Source organism: Schistocerca nitens, chromosome 1 (assembly GCF_023898315.1).
Source record: "Schistocerca nitens isolate TAMUIC-IGC-003100 chromosome 1, iqSchNite1.1, whole genome shotgun sequence".
Lineage (NCBI taxonomy): Eukaryota > Metazoa > Arthropoda > Insecta > Orthoptera > Acrididae > Schistocerca > Schistocerca nitens.
In genome coordinates, this window is record NC_064614.1 from 1,266,834,142 (window position 1) to 1,266,854,690 (window position 20,549).

At 42.0% G+C, this 20,549-nt stretch overlaps 1 protein-coding gene across 1 annotated transcript in view; it reads left to right on the forward strand.

Annotated features, from left to right (window-relative positions):
- LOC126233988 (calsenilin-like) overlaps positions 1-20,549 on the forward strand; it is a 306,257-nt gene that overhangs the window by 143,965 nt on the left and 141,743 nt on the right. Inside the window, exon 4 of the mRNA XM_049942898.1 lies at positions 6,831-6,901. Coding sequence (XP_049798855.1) covers positions 6,831-6,901 — 71 coding nt within the window. The remainder of the gene's footprint in view (positions 1-6,830; positions 6,902-20,549) is intronic.

Below are 20,549 nucleotides of genomic sequence, written 5' to 3' on the forward strand. Positions count from 1 at the left end.
CGATTCAGCTGCTCCCTACCAACATCCTCCCTAAACAATTGCCAACCTCTCTGGCTCACCATGACAACTGGCAGCCATCGTAGCCACTGGACGAAGCAACGGCCCTGACGCCAGACGCAGGATGAAAATAAAGCAGGCTACAGTTGTCTGTGGTATGCAAGTCGGTGTGCAACAAATTTTCATCTGGCACTACTCTGGAGTGCACCTGCTGACTTACGTCACCCTGTGTGCAGCCAGAAAACTCGATAATGCATTGATACAGGAGGAGGCAAGTATGCACTTCTTCATCTGGGTCTTTAATGTATGCACAAAGCACTACACCTCCGAATTACAAGTCGGGTGAAACAGCGCGTCACTTAGATGCTGGAATCCACTGCAGCTGCAAAAATCTTCAAACTCCCATGACAGAAATTGCCTACCATTATTTGACATGAGGGTCCAGGAGATCCCGCAATGGCAAACAAAAGTGACAATGTGCGACTGTTGGCAGTTGATGATGAGAACGTCAGCATCGCTACAAATGGAAAATTCAACAATGGATCGACCACCAAGGAGCACATACTGCCGAAAAATGGACCCACGAAATCTAAATGTACCCTGTCCCAATTGCGTTCCATTACTAACAAAAGAGAGAACTGGCATGGCAGAGCGGCTTGGTTCTGTGCATAAGCCCTGCAAGCCAGTACCAGATGTTCGAAGTCACAGTCCATAGACGTGCTATAGCGCCAATGCCTTCATCCAAGTCGTACCCCAATGAGATGCTTGCAACAGCTGTAGGATGTGTGGATGCAATGCCAGGGTGTCAGCACTCGACACCACTGCCCGATGTGGTGAACATATGGACCTCTGGACAACGTTGAGTCGAGTATGTAGGAGAAAAACCGTACACCACACTGGATCTCCACCTGAAGAGAGACGCTACAGTCAACCGATTTGGACCACTGAAACGATTTTCCAGAAACGCGTTTCAGTAGCCACATGTGAGTAGTTCAGTTGCACATTGGAAAACGACTTTAATGCATAAGCAATGGGCTGTTCGGTGCCATCCAGATTCCGATGGGACAGGGGAGCATTAATGCCATACTGGTATGCATCACAAGTCAGAGTCAAAGATTTACGTCGTGTAAACGAAACCAGACAGGGAACAGAGCACAAACTCTGCCTGAGAGACTGAGAAGCCCATTGCCAATCAGTAGGTCAAGCCAACTTAGCGCCCTTCTGGTGAAGCTGGTTAAGAGACTGGCAGACGTGTGCAACCAGGAGAACGAACCGACCATAATACGAAGTCTTACCCAAAAAAGATTGGAACTCCTTCCGATTCTTTTGCGCTGGTAGTTTGATAACGAACTTGTTATGGTAGCGATGGGAACCGAGACTATCTTTACTAAGAAGATGAAAGATGAACTAAAAAAAAATGCATTTTCTGGGAGAAAAATGTGTACTTTTCACATCTTGCAACGAATGACATTCTCTAGGAGGCGCTGGAAAACCGACTGAAGGTCTCATAAATGCTCCTCCCGAGTAGGGACCATGACCAAGATGTCATGAAGGTAATATCGTTCGTAAATTACCAGCGCAGACGAAGTTCCAAAAGGCAAGCTTTTAAATTGGTTAAGTTCAAAGAGGCTGTTGAGAAACAGGGAGTTCCGAGAAACTGCATCAAGCAGCAACTGCAGGTAAACGTCGCACAAGTTGGATGTGGGAAAAATATTGTCTCCCGAAAACTTCACCAACAGCTCTTGTCTGCCACAGACTGGGATACGAATCAACTTGTTGCAAATTGATCGTCTGTTTAAAGTTGCTGCAAAGGCGCTTGGCTCCTTCAGGCTTCTGAATTACCTGCAAGAGGAGATGGCCCACTGATTCGACAAAACAAGAGAAAAGATACCCTGACGCTGCCAAAATGCAACTCAGAATAACGCTGAAGACCTGAAAATCACTGTGGGAATATGAGCCACACCAAAATCCTGTTGCACTCGGCTTATCAATGGCGCCAACACGCTGTGACTCAGGCGAAGCTGCCTGAGGTACCCTGCAGGTCACGTGGGGGCTTTTGACCTTGCATGTGTTACTGCATCACCTGCCAATTATCAAAAAGGACGTCCTGAACCTCCTCTATGCGCTCATGCAATTCTATAATTTGGGCAATGTTGGCTAATGATGAACTGACGAGGTTAACACCTACATCTACATCTACATTTATACTCCGCAAGCCACCCAACGGTGTGTGGCGGAGGGAACTTTACGTGCCACTGTCATTACCTCCCTTTCCTGTTCCAGTCGCGTATGGTTCGCGGGAAGAACGACTGTCTGAAAGCCTCCGTGCGCGCTTTAATCTCTCTAATTTTACATTCGTGATCTCCTCTGGAGGTATAAGTAGGGGGAAGCAATATATTCGATACCTCATCCAGAAACGCACCCTCTCGAAACCTGGCGAGCAAGCTACACCGCAATGCAGAGCGCCTCTCTTGCAGAGTCTGCCACTTGAGTTTATTAAACATCTCCTTAACGCTATCACGGTTACCAAATAACCCTGTGACGAAACGCGCCGCTCTTCTTTGGATCTTCTCTATCTCCTCCGTCAACCCGATCTGGTACGGATCCCACACTGATGAGCAATACTCAAGTATAGGTCGAACGAGTGTTTTGTAAGCCACCTCCTTTGTTGATGGACTACATTTTCTAAGCACTCTCCCAATGAATCTCAACCTGGTACCCGCCTTACCAACAATTAATTTTATATGATCATTCCACTTCAAATCGTTCCGCACGCATACTCCCAGATATTTTACAGAAGTAACTGCTACCAGTGTTTGTTCCGCTATCATATAATCATACAATAAAGGATCCTTCTTTCTATGTATTCGCAATACATTACATTTGTCTATGTTAAGGGACAGTTGCCACTCCCTGCACCAAGTGCCTATCCGCTGCAGATCTTCCTGCATTTCGCTACAATTTTCTAATGCTGCAACTTCTCTGTATACTACAGCATCATCCCGAAAAGCCGCATAGAACTTCCGACACTATCTACTAGGTCATTTATATATATTGTGAAAAGCAATGGTCCCATAACACTCCCCTGTGGCACGGCAGAGGTTACTTTAACGTCTGTAGACGTGTCTCCATTGATAACAACATGCTGTGTTCTGTTTGCTAAAAACTCTTCAATCCAGTCACACAGCTGGTCTGATATTCCGTAGGCTCTTACTTTGTTTATCAGGCGACAGTACGGAACTGTATCGAACGCCTTCCGGAAGTCAAGAAAAATAGCCCCATTACGCGACTGACGTTGGAGCTCCCAACTACCAGTAAGTCCACCCTCTGCGACCGCCCGGATTTTGCAGACTGAGGGGCAACCTCTGGAACAGGACAAGCAGCCATGTCAGGCCGAAGATCAGTATCAGCCTGAGACAGAGCCTGAAACCGGTTCGTCAGACAAACTGGAGAGGCCTTCCGTTCAGCCCTCCGGAATGTCTTTCGCCCCCTGCCACACCTTGAGGCGACCTCCCACTCTACCACAGGTGAGGGATCAGCCTCAATGCGGGCAGTATCCCGGGCAACCACGGTCGTAGTCCGATCGGGGGATGCGTGGGACGAGCTGGCCGTCCCCGACAAATCCCCATCTGGACCCCCACAGTGATGCCCATTGGCAACAGCCTCAAGCTGTGTGACCGAAGCCAACACTGCCTGAAGCTGGGAGCGAAGGGATGCCAACTCAGTCTGCATCCGAACACAGCAGTTGCAGTCCCTATCCATGCTAAAAACTGTTGTGCAAATAACGTCTGAACTAATCTACAGAGAGCGCAAACAAATCAAATGGTTCAAATGGCTCTGAGCACTATGGGACTTAACTTCTGTGGTCATCAGTCCCGTAGAACTTAGAACTACTTAAACCTAACTAGCCTAAGGACATCACACACATCCATGCCCGAGGCAGGTTCAAAATGGTTCAAATGGCTCTGAGCACTATGGGACTTAACATCTGTGGTCATCAGTCCCCTAGAACTTAGAACTACTTAAACCTAACTAACCTAAGGACATCACACACATCCATGCCCGAGGCAGGATTCGAACCTGCGACCGTAGCGGTCACGCGGTTCCAGACTGAAGCGCCTAGAACCGCACGGCCACACCGGCCGGCGCCCGAGGCAGGATTCGAACCTGCGACCGTAGCGGTCACGCGGTTCCAGACTGAAGCTCCTAGAACCGCACGGCCACACTGGCCGGCCGCAAACAAATCGACAAAATTTAAACGGTTATTAAAATACAAGATTGCCTAGTAAATGCAGTAATGCTGCTACTTGCGCACTGCTGACACACTGCTCGGCGGCGGAAGGAGACTACGCGATTTTACACTATTCAGGTACTAAAACGCGATGCTACAACTCTCAAATACTATAATACGCCCGAAATTTATGAATTAAACAATGCAAGTACCAAAAACACGCAAAGAAATTAAGAATTAAACTATGTAACAAGTGAGTGAGCTAGGAGTATACGACTCGCTGCTGCAGCTGCTTATCCAACGGCGGCAGGGAGCACACTGACTGTGACCAACTGACACTGGCCGTTCAAAACAAAAACCGAAGACAAACGACTACGCGAATTTACACTATTCAGGTACTAAAACGCGATGCTACAACTCTCAAATACTATAGTACGCCAGAAATTTATGAATTAAACAATGAAAGTACCAAAAACACGCAAAGAAATTAAGAATTAAACTATGTAACAAATCAGTGAGCTAGGAGTATACGACTTGCTGCTGCTGCTGCTTATCCAACGGCGGCAGGGAGCACACTGACTGTGACCAACCGACACTGGCAGTTCAAAACAAAAACAGAAGACAAACGACTACGCGAATTTACACTATTCAGGTACTAAAACGCGATGCTACAACTCTCAAATACTATAATACGCCAGAAATTTATGAATTAAACAATGAAAGTACCAAAATCACGCAAAGAAATTAAGAATTAAACTATGTAACAAATCAGTGAGCTAGGAGTATACGACTTGCTGCTGCAGCTGCTTATCCAGCGGCGGCAGGGAGCACACTGACTGTGACCAACCGACACTGGCAGTTCAAAACAAAAACAGAAGACAAACGACTACGCGAATTTACACTATTCAGGTACTAAAACGCGATGCTACAACTCTCAAATACTATAATACGCCAGAAATTTATGAATTAAACAATGAAAGTACCAAAAACACGCAAAGAAATTAAGAATTAAACTATGTAACAAATCAGTGAGCTAGGAGTATACGACTTGCTGCTGCAGCTGCTTATCCAACGGCGGCAGGGAGCACACTGCACACCCTAGTCTAAACCTCTGGATCAGGAGCTAACCGGACAATTGCGTCCCGAAATAATGACTCTGCATAAGAGGTAGCTCATTTGAGACACTCAAAACGCCAATTCCGTGGGAGGCTTTGGAAATCGGTGAACCACGCTGTGTACGACTGCCTCGGGTGCTTGTGGCGCTCGTAAAAATGCAGGCGCACCGCTACCACCTGGATCTGATGGCCAAAACACTGCGTGAGCAAACTACAAAGCTCATCAAAAGAAAGCTTCTCGGGCTCAGTGGAGGGCTTCAAATTTTGAACAACTTCATATAAACCAGCGCTGCTGGCTAACAACAACAAGGATGCATTATCAACCGGATCAACGATGCGCTTTACCTCTGCCAAGAACCAGATCAGATAATTTTCGCACTTTTCCGTCGAGTCGTCGAAACTGGCAAACGGTATCGGAGACACAGGAGAAACAAATACCCCGCGGGTGGGTGCCCCCCCCCCCCCCCCAGGCACTGTGGCAACTTTGTGAAGCAAGTCCGCATTCTGAGTTAACACCACTTCCACCTGCTTCTGTTGTTGCTGCTGCTCCTTCTCTAGGCGCAACTGTTCCTGCCTGCATTACAGAAACGTCAGATCCAATGGTTGGTCAAAGTGAATATTATGGAAATGGGGAGACAATAAGAAGGAAAATAGTGGCGTCACGCGCGTAAGAACGTCCTTCGTCGCCTCTTCGTTGTACGCAGAAGGCATGACGACGCTGCTACTCAACACGGTCGGCATGGAAGCTTCACAGACCGGCGGTGACTCGGTGACAGCCGGGGAACAGAACCCCGAGAGTGGAACGAACTCGTCGTGCGAATTCAACTATGGGGAGTGGAGCGACAATAATACTCAGCATACGGCTGGAGCGGAAAGCTAACGAAACCTCTCGGCACGGAGCTCTAGTCTGAGTACCTGGCGGTTTAACTCCGAAGGAGCTCTGGCCTGCTACGCTATTGTCGCTCGCAAGTAAACACTTCTGTCAGTGGGCCTGCCCATATGGTTCAATCCGTGCGCCCTCCGTGCCAGGTGTCTGAACTACTCTGCTGTTCTACCCACGGCAGTCCATCTGACTCCATCGGGACGTCCGCTGGCACGGGTACTAAACAAGAAGGAAATAGTTTCTAGTCACAAGCACTCGATCACATATTTCTGTAGTATTGGCTGTCCGTCTTTCAGTGTTTACAATGAAGGATTCAGGAGAATTATATCGGAAGAAGCGATGTTCCGTACAATGACACCACCGAAGAATTCATCAGCATTCGACTGAAAATTGCTGGGCGTAAATGACTGAACACTTGTAAAATACCACACTGACTTCCTGTTTGTGTAAGATCCTGTTTACTCGTAGATGAAGTGGATTTTTAGTTGTACGTGAACTGCGCCCTGCCGCATGTTTTCGGCTGGCTCGCTAAACCCGACGCCGCCACCCATTCACTGTGCTGGCAGCCGATCGGCTCAACTACATGTCTGGCGTGGTGTTTCAGACTCGAGCATGTACGCCCACTACGTCTTCAAGGCCTTCGATGTCAACAGCAACGGTGCCATCAGTTTTAGGGTGAGTCCAGCATGGCTGCACATGATAATACAAACCATTTCAACTTTGTAGTCAGAGACAAGTAGACAGAGAGAAGCTTGGCTGGCTGTAGAAAACTCACGAACACTGCCGCGGAAAAATGCATTAGATATCAACGCTCTCTTTATATACTTATTTTAACATAATAATACCCTGCTGTACAAAACGTGAGGAAAAAAGTAACTTTCGTATGTCGTGTCACTGCAAAGTAACAAGCTCGATGAATCCTGGACCATACATATATAGTATAGTAGGCGATATAACTGAAATAAATACGGAATGTGGCAGGCGCAAATGCCACTTATACTCAAAGGCAATAATTAGTCTGATGTCATCGCGATTTACGGTGGTGCCCTGGACATTCCATGGTTCTTAATTCTTGATCACCACGGACAGCGATGTATAGCCCTCACGCTGCCACGAGGTTGGTAAGGATTTCTTGTCGTGGGGCGTTCCATTCCTGCCCCAGCGCGGTTGACAACTGAAGATGGCCTTTGGTAAGTGTGAGCGCTCTGCAATACATCTCCCCAACGCGTCTCACTCGTCCTCTATGGGATTTAAGTGAGCGGAACGAGCGCGCTAGTCCATTCCTCGCCTATTCGCTCGTTCCAAGACCTCCTCCACCTTCGCAGTTCGATGCGACGTCTGAATGCTCATGAAATATTGTACCTGCTCACACCACAAAACCTGGTCTACCATAACGATCATGTTCGACATTCATCCTTGGTGCATTCAGTGTTCCCATCTGCCGCCATATGAAACATGTTGGGGAGACATATTTCAGCACGTCCACATGCACTAACTGCGATCCAGCAGTTGACAACTACTCTGTTCGAGAAATGGAACACACAGTCCCCTAGACTTGCTAACCAGTCTTGTGGGCAACATGGGAGAATATTTCCGAGCATGTAATGCCGTCCGTGGTGATCTCACATTCTATTAAGAATCATTTCCCGCCTTCTCTGATATCCACGGGATCATCGGAAATCGCGGTGACTCCAGTTTAATTAATATCTTTGAATTAAAGTATTATTTCTGTTGATTTCGTTGCGTATTTCTTTCAGATACTTCGTGTACTATACTGCAGCAGTCCTTCGTACGTGTGTTCCATGCTTCATCGAGCTAAGTTAGTTCGCATTGACGCCTCATGTGAAAGTTATATTTGTCCTTAACTTTTGCACACAGTTTTCTTTTAGGCACTCTTATACAGGAGCATGTTTACTTACATTATCTTTTCACTTGTTGGTTGCAGTTATCTCGCTGACAGCTTTGCTAGCTTTCGCTTCGTTTTACTTGAAAACTCTTGACAGATGCAGCGCAGAAGCTTGACGTTTGAAGAACTTAATTAATGGATTCCAAAGAATAATTACATGTGCTCTGAGATTATTAGAGCTACGGCTTAGTTGCTGTGTTAAGTTTATGTTGTTTGCGGTCGGGAATTCGCACTCCTAATATGAAACGATGTTTGGGGACCATCCAAACCAATCTAAATCATACTCTTTTATAAAAAAAATGTAATAATGTATAATTAATACTTACAGTACTACTCAGGTATAGGGAATGTGTAGGTGACTACCTTCAACTCCTTTAACATGGTCGTGGAAGGTGTATTCAGGGGATTCGACTGGTGCAGTACTACTCAGGTATAGAGAATATATATATATGCTAACTTCAACTCGTTTGCTATGGTCGTGGAAGGTGTATTCAAGCTCTTCGACTGGTGCAGCACATGGATCAAAATCCATAGGTAGTCCTTGCAGTACCCACAATTTTCTGATAACGTCGTCTTTACGTGTGGAAAACTGAGGAACTGTAACTAGTCCCTTCAGAATTTGGTTTGGCGTTTGATATGGGGGAAAGTAAAGTTCTGATTTCAAACGCCAGACCACATAAAATTAACAATGATGCTACTAAGGTTCTTCTGCACTTCAGGCTTTAGGCATTTGACTGTTGCGATACGATTCTTTTCTTCGGTCTCCCTTGACATCTTCTCTCTTTATATTTGTACATTATGATTTTGAGACGTAATCTTTGGGCACTCAACTACTCTGCGATCACTCCATTTTCTCCAGTTTTATGGCTTGTGTTTTAAATTTATATATGTTCATTTCACGTTAATTATGTCTGATCTACTACATCCTTTAGTTGCTCTGAGAAAATTCGTTTTTGCTGCTTGACTTCTGCTTTCTTGTAGTTTATATGTCACCCTTGACTAACTTCCATTCAATAGAATAAGAAGAACGTCATACACAACTTCAAATGTCGCTTCCCGTTTTTTTTTTTTTTTCGTCATCTTTTTTCTAGGCCCATACACATTTGAGAATTTTGGTAGTTTTCCCTCTGTATCTTTATTATATTCACACATAATACGTCACCTTACATGTTTAAAACATTTTAACTTGTTCAAATAGTTCATAATCAACAACAGTTTTAATATTTTTTAGACATTTTCCCTTAAAAGCTATTTTATTATTTTCCCTTAGATATAGCTTGTTTTTCATTTTCAGTGCTGTAAATAAATTCCCTTTGGTAGGGTGCCAATTTTTCTACCAAAAGGCGCGGCATTGCCTTCATTTAAGAGAGAGAATATAATATGGTTCCCACCTAACAGAAATATCGTATTGATAATCCAGATAAATGTTAAAAACTGTGGGTTAGTCAATACACTTTTGTCCGACTTCTTTGTCTGTCAAAAGAGCCTGCATCAATTTATCATTCATTCCAATAGTATCTTACTTGTCAGAGTAATGAATAACCTCATTTTTTTCGTTATTCTCCGCAGATGTTCTGTATTAACTGAAACGCCCGCTAAACCCGCTGGGCAGAACAGGTGTTGTGGAAAGGGCCAAGGGTTGAGGTCAGTTTCTGCTTCTAATTGTCATTTATTATAATTTAACAATATTTACAACCAAAACGGCACATAGCCGAATCTTTACCAACTGCAACTTTTTCACGGCTGAAGGCCTCCAAAAAGAAATCTTAACAAGATTAAAATTCAATTAAGATAGCAATAAAATAATTCAAAAAACAGCATACGCAAAGTGCAATACAAACGGCTGAGGGCCAAAATTAAATTCAAAAATTTTAGAATATATTAGCATAGACCTTAGAAGGAAGAAGGCCAACAAGAAATCTTTAAAAAAATAAAAAAATCAATTATGTTAGCAATAAAATAACTTAAAACCCAAAAAGGAACATTTACAAGGTTCAACACAAATAGGCGAGGACCACAATTAAATTTCAAAACTTCAGACTATATTACCATAGATCTTTAAAGGCAGAAGGCCAGCATGTTTATCAACAAGGAATCTTAGAAATCAACAAGACAAAATCCAATTAAAAAGCAATAAAATAATTTAAAGGAACAACATATGCAAGGTGCAATACCAATGGCTGAAGGCTACAATTAAATTTCAAAATTTTACAACATATTACCACAATCTGTAAAGGCAGAAGGCCGCAGTGTTTAAGCTTGAAAGATGTATTTAAAAACTAATTTTGAAAACTTTTAAGAAAACAAACCAATAACCATAAGCCTAAAATTTAAAATAGTTGACAACAGATAATTAAACACCGGTGGCACTCAGAAGGCCTCGAGGGAGGTCGGTGTGCCCTCGTTCACTTAAGTGAGGCAGGTGGTGAGCTCAACTATACTTGATGCATCGGAACCCAACCAGGGGAAACCACGGACCGACCGACACAACGACTTGCTTCCCGTCAATCAGTACATGAGAACTCAAACCGGCAATGTTACAAACGTGATAATCCACAATGAAGTATGTATTGGATGTCAAAATTACACACCATGTTGGACAGCGACAGCAGGTGAGGTAAGGCAAGGTCGCTGCCTGAGATTACGTTAATGCCCAGGGCAGGTAACTGGAACACTAACGGCCACTAGGCAGAAAATTCCGCTGCTACACTTGAATTTGAAACAAGGTAACAGTTAACTTCGCTCAAGAGAACACTGCCTGAATTTAGGTCAGTGCCCAGGGCAGGTAACCAGAACACTAAACAGAAAATTCCACTTTTGCACTCAAATCATAGTCGACCAAAATAGTTAATTGCACCGCATGGCGACTAAATCTCAGCAGTAGAACCACTCGGTGTTGCTCACCGGAAAATCTCCCCAACAGCAAAGCACCGAAGCGAACCACCACCACATGTATAGACGTGGCTTGGGTAGTTGAAACCATTACCGAACTTTGACGTATTGGGTCGGTGAACCACGAAGCTCGTAGCGATCGGACAGCTCCACACACGCTCCGACACTGCGCAGGGGCTGCCAGCGGCCCCAACCGACTGCACCGCGCGGAGATAACTTCTCTCGTCCTCAACAACCGACCGACTCACTCCAGACCCCCTTGCCGGAAACTATATGCACCAAACCAAAGATGGTACAAGGCGAAAATATCGATACACATCACTGCTGTCACACGTAGAATGAAAAAGAACCACGACGTAACCGCGACACGGGTGGGAAACCTAACACAGATAGACAGCGAAGTTCACGAAAACGCATAGTTGGGAAAGAGCATAGCTCATTAACATTACCAAAGCTTTTATAAATTCTGAAAATACCAAGTCAATTTCTCTGTTAAATTCGTTTTTAAGTTACTAGTATTTGTTTCAACTCAAATACTGCATCTGCCGTAGATCATACCTTTTTATAAACCATCTGTCCTTCACGTCAGAAAAACTCGTATTTGCTCTTTAAACTACGGTTCAAAATCTTAGTACACAATTTGTATGCAGTGACCAGCAGGCTGACTCTTATATAATTTTCAAAGTTATTCCTATCTCCTTTTTTGTATAATGAGATTACTCAAAGCTACTGTAATTGTCTCCAAATATGAAGACCATGAATTCCGCTAGAGAAACCCACCAAAAGGTGAAGAATTCGATAAATAATAGATTTGAGTTGAGCAGCATTCAAAGAGCTTCAGTTCATGTCGACCAACAAAGATGTCTCAATGAACCTGTAAACGAAAGTGTACAACATGAGTGTCATAAAACATGAGCTCTGACATACACGATTAGCCACAGCGTTCAGAAAGGGCAATGGAGAATAGGACATTCGCCGTCATCCTCAACGTCAAGGTGAGGGGCGAGGCCACCAGTAGACAAACAGAGGTAACTCACATCGTAGAGAAATGTGCAAGGCTGATGGGCCAAAAGACTGGCCCTACAGCGAGGCAAGGCCCCTACCAATGCAGTAATAGGATGGTTCACTGAAGTCCTTGGGGGTAAAAAAGAAATGCTGGAAGACACCGGAAGAGACGATGACCCTAACAGGACAGCTGAAACGAGGTGTTATCTGGTGCCACAGTACTGACTGAAGAGGAAGAATATGGAAGACACTTTCAGCAGTGAAAGCATAATGGCTGAAGAAGATGAAGATCCTTCAGTCATTTCTCTTTTTGTTTTTTCTCTCTATTACACGGACCCATAGGAAAAGAGAAATCGCGGTTCTAGGCGCGCAGTCCGGAATCGTGCGACTGCTACGGTCGCAGGTTCGAATCCTGCCTCGGGCATGGATGTGTGTGATGTCCTTAGGTTAGTTAGGTTTAAGTAGTTCTAAGTTCTAGGGGACTAATGACCACAGCAGTTGAGTCCCATAGTGCTCAGAGCCATTTGAACCATTTTTGAAAAGAGAAAAAGCATTTCGGAGAAGTTTTAAAAAAGAGGGATACATTTCATTCCAAATGCACATTTACAGCAGCGCAATCAGCAATGGATAACTTTCAGGCTGTATAAAATGCCCACTAGTTTACATGTTAACTGAAACAAATCCATAAAAAGTTTTCCCTTGCATTACCAGAAAATCTCATTCTAAAGTAGAGTGTTTCGTAACTACATACAACCGAGCGCTGATGATTATTTCTTGCGACTGATATGTTGCTGTCAGTGGTTTGCTGTTGAAATACTGTATCCTCCTTCCATCGTTATAGACCAGCGAAAGACTTCTCTTAACCCATTTTATTTGCTTTACACATTCTCCAACATTCCTTCAGTTGTTCACTTTTTTGTTTTCTCGTTTAGGCTGTCCATTTTGTTTCTATCTTTTTGGACCAATTTTATCTTGAAACCTTTCCCGCCACACCACTGTATATTGTCTCTATCTTGTTTCTTTCGTCATTATTTTGCTTATTGTACCAATTTTTCTAATTATTGAATCATTTCGGTTTACCTTTCAATTTTTCAGAATGTATCGTAATTTTTCTCATCAGTTTACCACAGCTCATTCTGTGCATGTTTCTGTAGAACATTAGCCTTCTTTTCCTAACATCATCTAACTTTTGCTACATGATTGTGTATTTTTGTTTTATTTCTTAATATGATTGTGCACATCTGTATAACAGATCAGTATTACTCCTGTTAAAATATGTGCGGAAAAAATGCTAAATCGTGATCACAGATTTTCTTTATTGATTACCAGGTTCGGTTCACTGACGGGAGATACGAAGACCAGTCTAAAATATTATTCAATATGTAAACACTCATTACACGTCGTCCTATTCTTAGGACTGTCACCCTAAAATGAAAAATCGTAGTTGCATGTGTAAATTTGCAACGTGAACTACTATTTAAATATTGTTACAGTGCTCATATTGCGACACATGTGTGCAAACTCTAATTAGTCTTCTGTGAGATTATAAAATTGACCTTTTAATCAAATACGCAATACACCATATTTCCAGGAACACACATTTTTAGAGACCATTTATTCAACGATGTACATAACGAAGATCAAGGAGAAAACATAAACTACCATACAAATAACACATCAAAGAGTAAAATATGAATGTTCCGAACAAGATCGAGAGCAGCGATAGCCGCATTGCTCATAAGTGGATGTTCACAAGAGAGCACTTCCAATATTCATAACAGGATCGCGTGTCTCCCCACTGACAATGTCAAAGAATAACATTTCTTCTGTTGTTTTATTTCGTAATATCTTCATCACTACCCCTCTTTCACTTCTCCTGATTTGTGCATTTCCTTTATTGATCCTCAAATTGTTGTCTGTAATGCCCATATGGACTGTGGCTGAATTACAATCTTGTGATAACGAATTTTTGCATTCCTAAGGAATCTTTTTTCTTGTAACCATCTTTTATTATGATAAATGCGAAGTCCATCATTCGTAATCTTTCTCTCGTGGCTTCTTTTCTCCTCCATTAGGTTGTATGATATCTCTTAGATACTGAATTTGTTTATTCTTCTGATATTTCCACGTTTAGTGCTTAATGTACAGAACTTATGAATTATCTGCAAGGACAATAAGTTTCGAGAGTATTCCTTTTCGTGCAAGCTTGTATTTCACTTCTAATGTTAGAGTCTGAAAAAATTCTTCTGCCATTCTCTGTTCATTTTTTTCTACCATACGGACAATGAAATTGGAGACTGTTCATCACCTTGTCAAACTCATCTGTTATCGCAAAACAGTGTAACATTGGTCCCATGAATTTTGCGTTACATTTAGACTTTGGTGGAGTTTCTTTTAAGAGATCCCACCTTTCTCTTCTATTCCAGATCTTCCTGTGTTTTGAATAAAATACCCATGTCTGTACAGTCATGTGGCTTTCTCAAATCCTCCAATATACAGCAATATTTTTAGCTCATTTCGTTGTATCTTAAAATGATGGCCACAAATTATTGATTCTGTACAGACTCTACCTCTCCTAATCCCTGCGTTTTGTTCTCCTAATTCTACGTCCAGTACTTTTTCGTGAGAAGTGCTGCAGGAAATATTTTGTGTGCTGCAAGTAATAAACATACACCCCTGTAGTTGTTGACATCTGTTTGTCAACCTTCTTTGTCTTTTAATTGGATTTACGTTGATTTGGAGCCCCTGTTCTTCCCAGCGTAACTAGTTCCAATTTCGTTTGTATCTCACTGTATCTTAAAATTCCTGTTCTTATATCAGCTTCAGTTAGTGCTTTAAAATTCCGCATTGAATTCAGAATTTGTACTACTTCTTCTTCATTTTGAGGAATGATTGTTTCTTATATCACTCGTAATTTCGGTTTTCTGGATTCCAGTATTTGTTCAGTTTATCAAAATACTTTGCTGCAATTTTGCAGTTGTCTCTGTGGTTAATACGGAGATTACCTTCTTCATTCATAAATCGTAGACCCTATGACTAAAGATTCACTGTTTTATCTTAAATACTTGATAAAAGTTTCAAGAATTGTTTTTCTTGAACTTCTGATCAAATAAATGTAATTATTCTTTCTCGCAGCTTCTCTGAGTATTTTTGAAAATTTTATCATTTTGTATAAATTTTAATTTTTCTTTGCAATAAATGCGACCTGCCTGCAGAACATAATTTTGTGTACTCTGTTTCCATACATTGTAACAAACAAATCAAATACTTCATCTTCGTGTGGAGCATAGAGTCAGTATTCTGTGTTCAGTTTCGTCCTCCTCAAAGCAGTATCGTTGTTAACAGCAAGCGTTTTAGAGTCTAATCTTTAGTCGTTTGTAAAACGCCTTCCCCGCTGTGCGGCATGAATAATGAAAGTGCCCCAACTGCGGGAATCACGCGGAACGCCAGGCTGCAGCGAAAACTTCGTCTCAGCAGTACGGTCGCATAATCTTCGGAAAATCCAATTTCTTAGCTGGAACACTGTAATGAAGATTAAGCCTCAAATAAGACAGCAAACTTTTGGCGCGGGTTTTGTCAGTAACGCTTGAGCAGAGGAACAGCATTTATCATCTGTGCCGAGAGTTGTGTCATCCGTCTATTGTAACATGGAAGCTGTGAGCATGTAAATTTGTTGCCATTTTATTACAACTTCATCTTAGATACGTTTTTTTAGCAGTAGTATTTAACAGACGATTTAAGAAGTACTTAGAAATATGAACACATTTTGCTTAAAAATAATACTGAGCACAGTCTAACCAAGTTAAGGAACTCTATTGACATGATTTGCTATGTATATGTTGAAGGAAATCTTAATCTTTATAGCAAAATACTCGTACACCAGCACCATTTGCTAGAGGGCTTAGAAGAATAAGCAATGTCGAAGCTGACTGGACTATTACAGCATAATAAAAAATGGTAACCAATACCAGTTTGTGTAAGAATACTCAAGATGGGAATTTTGCGATGTTGCAAATAATGTCTGTTGTAATTTTTCATTCCATTGTAGTGGATAAGGCATGGAGCTATATAATAAGGGGAGATATCGCTACAGTCTTAACGTTGTACGTTGCTTTGATGGCCCCGCTGCTATGTCAGATGCCCGAAGACATTATCAGACTACTGTTAACGAGTGCTTCTTGTTCTAATATCTGTAGTGTGCATTCAGATTTGTTTTAAATAGAAAATGTTAGATTTACTTGGAACAACACAGCGTAAAGAACTCATTTTCAGGCGTTTTCTCTGTCTTAAATACATATTTGATGCAGTAATACGACGCATTTCGCCTCGCCAATGTACCTTTGTTTTTGTTACACGTTTAGAATTGCCAAGAAGACAAGTATGTCACGTGAAATTGCTGCTGTCACAGTCCAGCATATTCTTTAGTTTTTCTCTTCTCGAAAATGCTGACAACAAATTTTGTTGTGTTTGGTCAGTTTCCGCTCTTTCCTTCTCACAGCTTGCACCCAGAGAGCTTTTCTAGCTGCATGGCACAAATAAAACCAGTAAAGTAAAAGTAAACAGAGCAAACAAAATTCTAGTATATGACGGACAATATCGCTTGAATAAGTCCTCTTACGAATGAACTGTGAGATTTCTTCATGCGTTAGATTAGTATACCTGAAAAGGACGCAAGCTGACATTTTTGATGAAACGTCTTCCGGCAGAAGCTAATATTGGGGCAACTAACATGGCGGACGTCGGCTTCAGGTTTGTTATCTAATGACAACCCCACATTTTATACATCCATGGGATAAGGCTTAGGATTTGTGTGTCTTTTTAAATGAATGGCCACGTCGGCAACAGCATCAACACCAAAGCCCTTCTTCCTTGCTTCTGGTGATTAGTATAACTTGAATGTTTATACTTAGATTAACTTTTCTTGTCAACACTCTTCGCACTAGTCTGAAGAGAACAGAAAGGTTTTTTCGTAACGTGAAAACTCGTAAAAATTGCCGTGTTCGTAAAAACATAATCACGACGAAATTCACCAAAATCAGCGAAAGCCTTTACCAGAGATACTGTGACTTCAAATATTACGTAAGATTCCTAGAAAGTCTGACTGATATTCAACGTGTTAAAAGCATTTATTTCGTCATACATACTGTATATTAGTAAACTTCCAGTCGCTATGGACTTGAAAGGACTTTCATAGATGAAATAAATATTCTAACTCCAAATATTTACACTAACTTTTCTCTGCAATCGACATCTATTTGCGTCAGTAGAATTCCATCAACACAGTAACGGACCACGCCAAATATTAAACTTCGTGAATAGGAGTACATTATTTCTCGAAAACCTCTATACATAGTCTGGGCACGTTCCATTACAAAATTCATATAATTATATTATGATAATATGCAGCCAGATTTTTGACGATGCTGTCGTGTACATGGAGGTAAAATTAAGGGGAGTTGTCATTATATCCAAAACGTGAATCCGACGCGCGCCATCTTAGTTGCCCCAAACCAGGTGTGGAACATACTTTCAGAAAGGGATTTGCCATTTTCTGCTATTTTTGTCCACACACTGAATGACGCTTCTTAGGTAAGATTTCTGAGTGATAAGACATGTAAACTACAATGACACTGACGCACTGAGAGAGTAACAAAACAAGAACTCAGTTCTGCATCGAGGTTCACGTCCATGCACTGCTGTTCCTTTGACATTTCAGGAATGATTCACTTTGATGACATCCAAAAGTCATGCTAGCATGTCTTGGTTACTTCTTACCTCATTGCTCACATTTATGAGCTAAGAAAGAAAATTTAGGTAAGTATTTTTGCAGACGTGGACACTGAAGACGTTGTGCATATATTTAGAAATTTGAGAATGTAGGGAGTAAGAATTACAGAACCAGTAAGCAAACAAGCATTGTTTTCGGAGTTCAAGCTTCATCAGTTATCAACGTAAATATAATAAAAAAAGATTTAAATGGATTATGAAAGCATTCTTTCCACGTCAAATGTCACATATTACTCTTCATTATTTGAAAAATATAAAAAAGGACGTTTTATTTAAGAAGGCAAATGCATCGTATTACAGGATCAGTTACACACTATAACCAGGAACATGTTTGTAATCTTTACTATTTACAACACCTGTAGCGTGCACACAGCAGAAATTACGAAGAAAAAGTAATGTAAATGATCTCCATGTAAACAACAGTCTGCTAATGTTTAGGTACACCTAACACAGCGGCGCCAGCTTCAAAAGAACGTATAGCGTAAGTCGGTAGCTCCAACTTCCCTTATTTTTACCTCCATGGTCGTGGACTTTCCTTGGACGCTGGCTGTTGGCTGTTTCCCTATAGTGACCTACACTGCGTCTGTTGGCTATCACTGGACCACGTGGCCACAAACTCATGCCGTCTACATGAAACAGACAGATGACACACACTTCAATGAACACCAGTAAATGACGCTTAACCACATACTTTCAAATGGCGAATTGGTACTTACCTGACGTCGCTCAGGCTGGAGAAGACGTCGCTGTTCCAGTTAACGTCAGGGTCATTTTTGAAGTAAGAACCGATTTGTAATGGAGTAAGAGAAACTTCATTTATGAACGTAAATTGCACATTTTTTCGCCTCCTAACATGGTCACCATGAACGTTCAAACACCTGTCAAGTCGCGGCACCAGCTTTTGGATCAGCATCAAAGAACGCTGCCACGTGGCAGTTGAACCAGTTAGTAACGTGGCAGCGTTTTACAAGCGCTTTCCTCCAAGAAATTCCTTCAATTTTGGAAATAAACTGAAGTCGGGGCTGTAAGGTGGATGATGCAGTAATCCCCAGTGGAACTTGTTCAGTTGCGTCTTTGTTCTTGCCGCAACGTGAGGTAAAGCGGAACTACGCCGCTAGAGAGCAGTCCCCGCTTGCGATTTTGAATATCGAGCCTAAGCTTTAATAATGCTTAACAGTATCTTTGAGTACCCATTGCCATTCCTGTTGGCAAAAGGTCTAACAGAAGAATGCCATTCCTGTACCAAAAAACCGTGACCTCGATTTTCCATGCTGAAGGTTCTTGTTTGAATTTTCGTGGTTTCGTCGGTGAGTTTGAATGATGCCACTCACTGGATTTTATTCCCTGGAATGTAGTGCACAATCCATGTTTCATCACGGATCACAATCTGATTCACGAACTCGTCACCGTTCTTGTGATAGCGCTCCAAAGCGGACAAAAACTGAGCCATTCGCTTTGTTTTGTGTTCTTCTGTCAACATTTTCGGCACCTATCTCGCAGACGGTTTTTTGTAGTGAAGTTTGTCAGTACAATGCGAAAAACTACTAATCTTGAAACTTGTGGAAATTTTCTAATGCAGCTCCATCAATAATGAAGCGCCTCTTTTGGCGAATTGCCTCATCAACTTTTTGTGTCGAGTCTTCATTCATGACAGGTAGGCCGTCCAGATCGTTCTTCATCGTGAACATTTGTCCTCCCTTCATTGGACAGCCTGCACCATTTACGCACATCTCCATCATTCATGGCACTTACACCATAAACTTCAACCAGGTGCCGGTGAATTTCAGCCGGACGAAATTATTGTGCATTTAAGAATCGGCGGGATTTCTGATTGACATGGCGACAAACGAGGTAGTATAACCATACAACAAACACCAGCAGAGGCGTGAAGCGTAATGGCGGCATAGTCAGTGACTGACAAAGAGTGGCCGATCGTGAACAGACGTCACGTGACAGGATGCGCGGACGCGATGCGCAATCGGTTCTTACTTCAAAAATGACCACGTATTTTGAAACATTAATGACGAAACATATGCTGTTAATTAAGGCACTTAATGTATAATGGGCTTAATCAGAGATGTGCTACAAGTTTCAATAGTATTAAATAACTGCCCTATTGCATTACAAAGTGCTATATGATTCGAATATTTGTTAAAGACGATCTGTAGTAAAGATTCTGTCTCAAACGCACAACAATTCAACACAAAATTCACGCAGTCACCATTATGTTGGTAAGACTGGTATACCTGGTCAGCTAGTTACATTATCTTGTGCCTTCTGCTACACAGGTATATACTACAGAAGTATTTGTTTATTTCCTATTTACAAAATGTTTTCAATCTTTCTGGCTACTGTATTGAGTACATACCTGGTTAATGTTCGAACAATATCGACAACAATAGGTTCAACTGAAGGAGTTTCCTATTGAGGAAAAGCGTACATCAAAGTAAAACAAACTTTTGTTATACTTTCTATTTCAGCAATTCATCAGTACTTCGCCTCAGTCTTCCTCTGCTTGACATAATCATTTCGTTTAAGACTTCTTCAAACCATCTCGTTCCTCCGCTTGAGGTGGATTAAACAGAGAGGCACAAATCACTAACTACCTTGTTTCTTTAAATGTATGTGCCCGTCATGAGAGCCAATCCTGTAACTATTATAATAACTGATCGAAGTGCTGTACGGTGAACATAAAATACTAATAATCGAAACGTGAAAAACAGTAGGCGCAGT